General features: G+C 39.4%; 1 protein-coding gene across 1 annotated transcript in view; it reads left to right on the plus strand.

Annotated features, from left to right (window-relative positions):
• Window positions 1-9,948, plus strand: part of ryr2a (ryanodine receptor 2a (cardiac)) — a 554,599-nt gene that overhangs the window by 221,603 nt on the left and 323,048 nt on the right. The window contains 6 exon segments of the mRNA XM_037691577.1: window positions 2,334-2,437; window positions 3,581-3,716; window positions 3,847-4,033; window positions 4,746-4,854; window positions 4,995-5,115; window positions 5,545-5,714. Of these exon segments, the coding sequence (XP_037547505.1) occupies window positions 2,334-2,437; window positions 3,581-3,716; window positions 3,847-4,033; window positions 4,746-4,854; window positions 4,995-5,115; window positions 5,545-5,714 (827 nt within the window).

Raw genomic sequence — 9,948 nt, forward strand, 5'->3', positions numbered from 1 at the left:
ATATATAAAGGTGTTTTAAAGGTTTTTTTTTTAAGTTTTCTTAACTCTAAACGCACTAAAAGACCACAGCAAGTCATGAACTCAGCTCGCTGCCACAACTGCACTCTGCGCTCTCGGCCATGCCTACTTCTCCACAGCAGAACGGAGATCAGTGTTGCTAGGTGTACAATAATTATCGTATTTGTACGACAATTTTGCCCTCTGTACGATGTATGATCAGTAATCCCAAAAAAGGCCAAATCTATGATAATTTGACCTTTCCGTGAATGTGTGGTTGTAATCAGTTGTCATCACGCCTAACTGTCTTAACTGTCTGTCTGAATTTTTTGTGAACCCTGAAGGCATCTGTGTCCGCAAACGGATGCACGAATCGTGCTTTTCTAAATGTGACCTACGAGTGACGTGCTTGCGTTTGCCTCAGAACAACGGCCATGATTGGCTGAATAGTCAGCTGCGCCCGCCCCATGAGTGAGGAAAATAAAAAAATAAAAGAAGAAGCAGAGCTGGTCTGGAAGCGGACCCATCACTACTATAATGCATCAATAGATTTGTTATTTTAGTTATGATGGGTGTACGATAATTTCCCTCAAAATGTGATAATTTTATGTCTCTAGTACGATAATCCTACATTTCTCACCTGGCAACACTGATGGAGATCGACAGGAGGAGGGAAGAGGAGCTGCAGGAGGAAGTTTCTCCTGCAGTGTGGGCTTCACAAAGGTGCAGCAGGTGCTAAATAATTTAAAATAATTAATTTTAAAGAATAATTTCATGCTGATCGTGTGGCTCATCCATCAGTCAGCCAATTATGTGTCATGTCCAATCTTATTTTGAAAAACCGTGATAAAACGAGCCCACGAAAAACGAACCGCGAAGTAGCGAGGGACTACTGTACTAAAAACCCGGGACAGGCCAGTCCAGGTCGGGCCTTACAAAGCATAAGGGCCATTAGAGAGCCTTGTCTTGTCAGAGATGGGACGATTGCTCTCAAAACTTGCATGGCAGAATCCCTCTGAGGATTCTGTAAAAAAAACAGGTGACAGGTTTAAGGGAAAACATTTAGATTTCTCAGAATAGATGGGCCAAAGCTCAAATTACCAAACCAAACTTAGAACATGAGTGAACTGAAACCTTTCAGTGAACAAAACGTGTTTGCCGATTGAGTCAAAACTGGATACTCGTATTGTAAATAAAGCTTCTCAGAGTATTTTTATCGTAATTTTTATTTTCTTTCAAAACTGGAAATCTGCAGAACATTTGAAATGCTTGAAATTTGTAATGAAATCATAAAAACACCTCTAAAATGCTTTTAATTCATTGTTGAAAGTAAGTAAAACAGAAATGATGTTAAAAGAGGCTCATACTTTTGCAATAATTGTCAAGGTTACGTGTGAGCAGTAGCTGCTAGAGTGACTGATAAATAGTTGAACCTGAAAAAGGCTGGTATTCTTCAGAGTAATCATAGTAATCTAACTTGGGAACAAGCTAAATTTAGAAAGGAAAATATTTCTGTATCAGAGGGGACTCATTCTATTCTAAAAGTTATTTTAATAGAATAGATGAGACCTTTATTGTCATTACACCTGAGTACAACAAAATTTGGGTATAAAAAGTAATCGTTACAGATTTTAAACACAAAATGTGCAACACAAGCAGATTGATATTTCACTTGTTGTCACTTATAACATTTATTCAGTTCTTATTACAGCTTTTGTTAAGTTCAGTAACGGCTGACGGGTAAAACCTATTTTTAAATCTGATTGTTGTTGCTCTAACTGAAAATCGCACCTGATTTTCCGATGGCGTGTTCAGAAGTATTTCTGTCTTCTTGAGCCACATTTTCTCATGTAATACTTTGAAGTCGATCTCAAAATAAAACCTATAAAAGGAAAGGCGTGGTTGACGGCATGTAAAGAAACAGATCAAAACTTCAACGGACATCCAGCTGTAAACATAAAGCTCTGCAAGAACTGGTACTCTAAAACAACAGTCCAATCTATTATAGCACAGAGAAACAAACTGGCAGAAAACTTGGGTATTAAAGTAAACACAGAAAGGCTCCAGCATAGATTTTTGACTGTGAGGCATTAGTTTCTAACCACTCTACCACCCTACAGCCAAGTGTGATTACTGCAGGAGTTTCTTCATTAAACTGCAGTTTTGCTTTATTTCCCACAGACTACAGTATAGTTCCTTGACCATAGCTTTATAGCCAACTAATACACAAGTTTTCACAATAAAAATCTAAAAACATCTTTACTTTTATGTTATCTTTTAAGTCTATTTTATTTTGTCATTTCACCTCTCTGTCTCTGAAATCGTCTCCTCCTCAGCATCACCTTCCATGCGAGGATCCACTCCTCTGGACGTGGCTGCAGCATCAGTCATGGATAATAATGAGCTGGCTCTGGCTTTACGAGAACCGGAACTAGAAAAGGTTAGGTTGCAAATTCTCTAATAAGCACACGCATGCATTTTTCATATTTGTTGCCCCCTGTCATGGAGCAAAGAAGGGAAATTGGAAATATCCTCTGTACGTCCATCTTGTGAGCACGATAGCTTGAAAAATAAGTGAGATATCATCTTCCATTTTGGTGTGTGATCAATTGTTATGATCAAAAATTGGGCGGCCTGTTGAAATCCAAGATAAGATAAAATAGAACTTTATTGATCCTGCAGGAAATTGTTGATAGCCTTTCCATATAAGCCCAAACACAAACTAACTTTTATCTTGCCCTACTTTTGCACTTTGGTGGTTCCACTTGACTTTCAAACTCGGGTCTTCTACCGAAGGCCTGGGAGCTGGAGGGTTTCAGTATCTTAGAGGTTCCTTGGACTGCACTCTTCTGGACAGAGATCTCTGAGGTTGTTCCTGGGATCTGTTGGAGCCACTCTAACAGTTTGGGGGTCACATCACCGAGTGCTCCATTGACCACTGGGACTACTGATGCTTGGACTCTCCACACTTTCTGTATTTCCTCTATCAGCCCTTGGTATCTTTTCAGCTTTTCATGCTCATTTCTAATGTCAGTCACTTGGGATTACTACATCCATCACCACTGTCTTCTTTTCTTGCTTGTCAACCAACCCAATGTCCAGTTGGTTATCCATCACCTGTTTGTTGGTCTGGATCTGGAAGTCCCGCGCTATCTTAGCCCTTCCATTCTCCACTGTCCTTGGTGGTGTCTCCCATTTTGACTGTGGGACCTCTAGTACATACTCGGCACAGATGTTCCTGTACACTATGTCAGCCAGGGTCATGACGATGATGTTTCCTCTTGTTCCTCCTCTTCCACATTGGGTTTGTGCTGCTTGAAACGTTAACTACCAATTCATTATTGAAGGTTTTCTTCCTGATGTACTCCAAGGTCTTAGTTTTTCCATCATGTACTGTGGCTGCTGACCCTCACAAGTCCTCTGCTTCCCCAAACTGACCTAGGTACATTCACAATGAGCACAGGTCTTAATACTCGGTTCAGCTTTTCATTTCCTGAGATCCAATTTCTTTTTAACTAGCTAAAAGCTTATGTTTCTGTTTTACATAGGCAGAATAAAGTGCATATATAACTCACTTGTGCAGGTGGTCCAGTACCTGGCAGGATGTGGGCTGCAGAGTTGTGTAATGCTGGTGCATAAAGGATATCCTGACATTGGTTGGAACCCTGTGGAGGGGGAGCGATACCTGGACTTCCTGCGCTTTGCTGTGTTCTGCAATGGTAAAATCAACTTAAATTCAAGCGACTATATTCCACTTTTGACATTTTTATATTTTAGCTTTTAAGAAACAGTGGAAGTCTGCATTTTTCTTTTGCAAGTCGTGTCTTTGTGTCTCTAATATGTGGCCAGGTGAGAGCGTGGAGGAGAATGCCAATGTTGTGGTGAGACTTCTTATCCGTCGACCTGAATGTTTTGGTCCCGCCCTTCGAGGTGAGGGTGGAGATGGTCTGCTTGCAGCAATGGAGGAAGCCATTAAGATCTCTCAAGACCCCACCAGAGATGGACCCTCTCCTATGTCTGAGAGCAGCAAAACACTGTAAGTCAAACTTCTAGTTTTCTCACCCCTTGAACCTTTCCACTCTGTCACATTGCAACAACAAACTTTAAAGTAGTTTGTTGATTTTTTTGTTATAGAATAATAAGTACAACATAATTTGGAAGTAAAAGGAAATTGGTAATGGTTTTCTAAACTGTGAAAAGTTTTTTTTTAAAAATTAATTCACCCAGAGTCAACACTCTTGAGAACTATGTTTGCTGTGATTCTAGCTGCAAGTTAGTTTCTACCAGCTTTGCACATCTAAAGACTAAAAGTTTTGTATTTACAAGCAGATAATTTTAAACCTGTTTTAACACCTGAAGTGTCGAAACAGTCTTCTTAATGTATGTTCACATTTTCTGTCTTCCACTGTTCACCATCAAGTTATCAAGTGTGTTACAAAAATATAAATTAAACAAAGAAACGCCCTTCCCTGTTCATTGCTTCGACAGTCATGGAACATATGGTGAAGGTCTAATTAAAACTGAGCGAGGCAGCTTTTTTTTTTCTTTGCAGAGAAGTAAAGATTTCAGACAATGCATTTCATTGAGGACAACAAAGATAAATATATGGTATATGTTTTTATGTAAAGAACATTTCCTGAAACAAGTTTTTTTTAATATTAAGCTCTACGATTCAGCTAAATTAATGATGGCAACAAAACATAAACCATATAAAAGGGAAAATGAAGTAAATCATGTGTGTATAACAGTGATATAATGAAGGAAGAGGAAGATGATACCATCCACATGGGGAACGCCATCATGACGTTCTACTCTGCCCTCATTGACCTACTGGGACGCTGTGCTCCAGAGATGCATGTGAGAAACATCAAACTGTCTGACTTTACACAAATACAGATACACAAATATATACGGCAAAAACTCAAACGCGCATGCACACACACATATACATACACACAGATGCTTCATATTTTGAATTAATATCTGCTTTCTAACAGATAATTCACGGCGGTAAAGGTGAAGCAATCCGTATCAGAGCCATTTTGAGGTCTCTAATTCCTATTGAAGACCTGGTGGGAGTCATCAGTATTTCATTTGCAATGCCTAACCTGGCAAAAGGTAAGCGACCTCTCTAACACTAACTGAACATGAAAGGTTTACAGCAATGTTTCCATTCACAATAGATCAGGAGCTGTGATAAACATGAACAAAGATTAATAAATGTCTGTACAATCTATAATGTTGTAGATATCCATCCATCCATCCATTATCTTTACCCACTTATTCCATTGTGGGTCACAGGGGGTCACTGGTGCCCATGTCCTGCAATCACTGTGCGGGGGGGGGGGTACAGCCGGGACGGGTCGCAAGTCCATCACAGGGCCACATAGAGACAAACGAGACAAACAACCATTCACTCTCTCACTCACACCTAGGGACAATTTAGAGTTTGTTGTAGATACCATACTTAAAAAAAAAAACTATTTTAATCTTGATTTTTAGGGGGTTAATTTATTTTTATTTTTTATGTTTCCTGTGCATAAATAGATGGGATGGTTGTGGAGCCAGACATGTCAGCAGGTTTCTGTCCAGACCATAAAGCAGCCATGGTCCTGTTCCTAGATCGTGTCTATGGTATAGAAGACCAGAATTTTCTTCTTCACCTCCTTGAAGTTGGGTTTTTACCAGATTTAAGAGCTGCTGCTTCTCTGGATAATGTAAGTATACTTTAAAATGTTTTTTATGCTTAGAGTTTGCCCACATTTTAAATGTGTATTCGGAAAGGCAACAGCCAATTTTGATGTAAATTTTTCATTAATTCATTCAACCTTTATTTATACAGGACAGTCTTGTTTAGCCCCGAGGACTCATTTACAAGAGAGACCTGTTTTAAACAAAGAAAGATGACAACACTAGACAATCTTAAAAGAAGGCATATACATTGAAAGAAAATGGATGAAAATGATATATAAAAAAACTAAACATAAACAGCTACATTATAAAGCAATATAAAATACTAAAAACATGAAAAAATTGCTGCTATGGTTGAATTAATTAGAGCTGTTTCCCAGACAAAGTCAGAATGAAATATTTAGCACATCCTCAGAGTTGCTGGTATTTAGAACAAAGGACAGAGGAAGAAGAAAAATGTGCCTCACCTTCACAAACGACAGCAAGGATTTCACAAATCCAGGGCTGTGGGTTTGTCCATCTAATGGGTATTTAAAGTGTTATTATTGTTTTCTAAAATTTTGATTATAAACCCTTATTAGGCAATAATAAAGACGATTCCACATAACTTGAGTGTTTTGGACACAGAATGCAGTCAGACACCAAGAGCTCAAAGAAACAATACTTTATTTAGTCAAACACAAAAAGGCTGATGTATGGTATGGTATGGTATAAAGTTTATTCGTTTTAAAAAAGTACAAAACAATTCCATAACAATATAAAAAAAGATACAAAAGATTTAAAATGAAAGGCAGCAGAAGGAAGAAAAAATCTTATTATATCTGCCCCTTTTTTCAAACAATTATTTCAGTCATAATAATTTTCAAGTAACAGAACAAAATGAATAACTCTTTCTAATTTTAAACATGTAACATGTATGTAACAGCATAACTTACATAAACTCTAGGAGTACAAGTATAATAAAAAGAGGGAGCACAGAGGAAACTGGTGCTATGTTTGTTGTTTTCATTTTTTTTAAACAAGATCTTTTTTTTATTGATTTTTGCATTTTTAAAAACACACAGAACAAAATGACAGAACAAAAACAAAAAACCCTCCCACACCGTCCCTCTCCCACTGGATCAGCCGCACATGCATAAAGAAAAATAAATCAAACAGGTACTGACAAGTTCTCCACATGTAATACAAAGGGCTGCCACGTGTCCCAGAATCTTTTTACAGAACCCTTCAGGGTATGTCTTATTTTTTCCAAATGGATATGGTACATCACATCTCTTATCCAATGTACAAATGTTAGGGTGTGTGGGTCCTTCCAATTGCACAAAATCAGACTCCTGGCCAAGAGAGAGCCAAAGGAAATCACATCCCTCTCGCATTTGCTGAAGGACGTATTCACAGGGACCATCCTGAACAATGAAAAGAGTGGTGATGGATGAACAGTTTTGATACATATTCCAGAGAAGATGAAAAAAACAGATTGTCAGGGTCCAGGTCCGCTTTGATCCTGGACAATTTGTCTTTGGACCAGTGCAGCCTGTGCACTACCTTGAATTGAATTACTGTACAGCCTATCTCAGACAAATTGAAGATGATTAAATGTTTTTAATAATCCTATTCCAGATTGAGTTTGAGTTCCTCCAAGTCTGTTTCTCACTTCAACATAAGGGAGTCCAAACTGGGCTCATGGTATGAGCTGAGCAGTGTATACATTTTGCTAAGGGCCCCGTTGGTATCAGACCTGCATTCCAATATCTTAGCCACAAAAACAATCAAGAGTTAGACCAAACAAAATGTCTCAGCTTTAAATATCTAAAAAACTGTGACTAGTGAATATTAAACTTGCGTACCAGCTGTTCAAAAGAAGCAAATCTACCATCAATATAGAGATCACACAGTGAATGCACTCCCCTCCCAAGACCCAGGTGTTAAAAGCTGTATCAGCTACTGAGGGAGTAAACATATGATTATTTGACACAGGTGCCAAAAACAGTAATTCTGTAAAGTTAAATGTCCTCCTGAACTGATTCCAAATCTTAACTGCCCAAATCACAATTGGGTTAGAAGTGTAGGTTGATATTGATTGTTTAAAGGGCAGCCGAGAGCAGAGTAATGCAGACGAAGAACTGGATTTAATTGAAGCCTTTTCCAGGGCCACTCAACTAGGAGAAGAGGTGTCCTTACCCAACCAAAAGAGAAGGGCTCTGGTATTAGCTGCCCAGTAATAGTGCCTAAAGTTAGAAAGTGACATGCCTCCAAGTCTACGGTGCAGATGTAAGACCCTCTTGGCAATCCGTGGATGTTTTTTATTCCAAATAAATGCTGATATCTGGCTGTTCAGGTTGATGAAGAAGGATTTCGTGAGAAAGACTGGCAGATTCTGAAACAAATATAAAAACTTAGGTAGGATATTAATTTTTATGGAGTTTATTCTGGCCCCTAGAGTGTGAGGCAGGGACTGCCATCTAGCAATGTCCTGTTTAATGTTAACCATGAGAGGTAAATAATTGGTTTTATAGAGGCTCCTATGGTCTCGAGTTACCCAGATCCCAAGGTACAGTATTTAAATTTGTTAAAACTAATTTTAAAGGGGAAGGTGTCCAAGATTTTCTTTTCTATAAAGGTCTTAGGCATCATAACCTGATGCATGCTCAATAATCCAGGTAGAAAAATCTAAAAAAAGTTAAATCTGGTCCTCCAATGTGAGAGTTGGGGGTTCGAACCCACCAGCAGTCACATGCCGAAGTGTCCATGGGCAAGACACTGAACCCCCCATCGCCTCCGATGTGTGTCCCATCGGTGTATGAATGTGATAAAGCTCTGATTAGTCTCTTTAGAATGATTTGTTCAATTAGCTTAGTAGAGATCTAGTCGAGTGCTGTATGAATGGGTAAATGAGGACACAGATTGTAGTGTAAAGCGCTTTGAGTATCTTGATTAGATAGAAAGGCGCTATACAGTCCATTTACCATTTACATACAACATACAGGCAGATGAGAAAAAGAGAGCACTAGGATGGAGGAAGTTAACAAAAAAAAAATCATGTCTCAGACCAAGACCATGTCCTGGCCAGGAAACAGTGTAAAAGATGCAAAAAAAGATCTCACAATATGAACAGCAACATACAATGACATCATAATATACATTTATGCATAAAGGTCGACAAAGGCGGTGAGTCGTCCATAGACACTCCCGAAAGTTCCAAAGCACTGATGTGATGGTACAGTGTTTATCAGCATCATGGTTCTGACAAGGCCACAGATGTCCTTGTGGGGGGGCAGGCAGAAGATTCTAATTTATGTATCCTCCAGGGGCAATTTGAGATAAGTTGGCCTGTCCAAGACCAGCGGGGATGCCAAATTCAGATAAACAATAAATGTTTGGGCCAAAAGACTGTTTTCTGTCTGCCTTCAGTTCTGCTGGTACACTCAATGGCAAATCCAAACAGCCAGATTTGTCGACATTCCACCCTGTCCATGCTCGATTAGTTTTCTCCAAGTTTGAAACTTTCATGCTGGCGAGTTCCAGGAGCCGCAAGTGGCCTACGATTCTCAGAAATCGCGTCCAGCTTTCGGTTGAGCTCGTTAAGCATACAAGTCTGAGAGCTCGAAGCACAAATTAATCCTTCTCATAAGGCTGGCAGCTTTACCATGGCTGAAATTGCTGCAGACATCTTCCTTATTTGTTGATATCCTGGTATCCACCGATTCCAAAAAGCAGAAACCCTTTTATCATAAATCCAATAATGTACACCTCTTCTACATCCTCCACGGACAGCACAGATAGCCACATCATCTTCCACTCCCTCCAGGAATCAATGACATATCCAGCTGCGTGGGTCCGTTCAGGGCATGAGGGCTCTCCAGCACCCTGTTGTCTGGTGGAAAAATATTTATCAGTTGCATTGAGGGACCAGCTGACCAAATCTATAATAATTTTCGATTCGGAAGATGTGTAAAGAGAGGCCCTGAGGTTTACAGGACAAGAGAGCAAAAAAGCAAGAGGGAAGGAGAGAGGGTAAGAGCCACCATCTTCGTCGAGAGCGAAAGAGAGAATAAAGTACATGTTTTGTAATGGCCAAGTTGAAGTCCTGACCTTAATCCAATTCAAATGTTGTGGAAGGTTAATGTGAGGAAATCACCAACATCCCAGAGTTGAAGCTGTTCTGTACAGAGGAATGAGCTAAAATTCCTCTAAGGTGTGCAGGACTGATCAACAGTTACCAGAAACACTTAGTTGAAGTTATTGCTGCACGAGGTGGGG

This window comes from Nematolebias whitei, chromosome 17 (assembly GCF_014905685.2).
Source record: "Nematolebias whitei isolate Nwh7 chromosome 17, NemWhi1, whole genome shotgun sequence".
In the NCBI taxonomy this organism is placed as follows: Eukaryota; Metazoa; Chordata; class Actinopteri; order Cyprinodontiformes; family Rivulidae; genus Nematolebias; species Nematolebias whitei.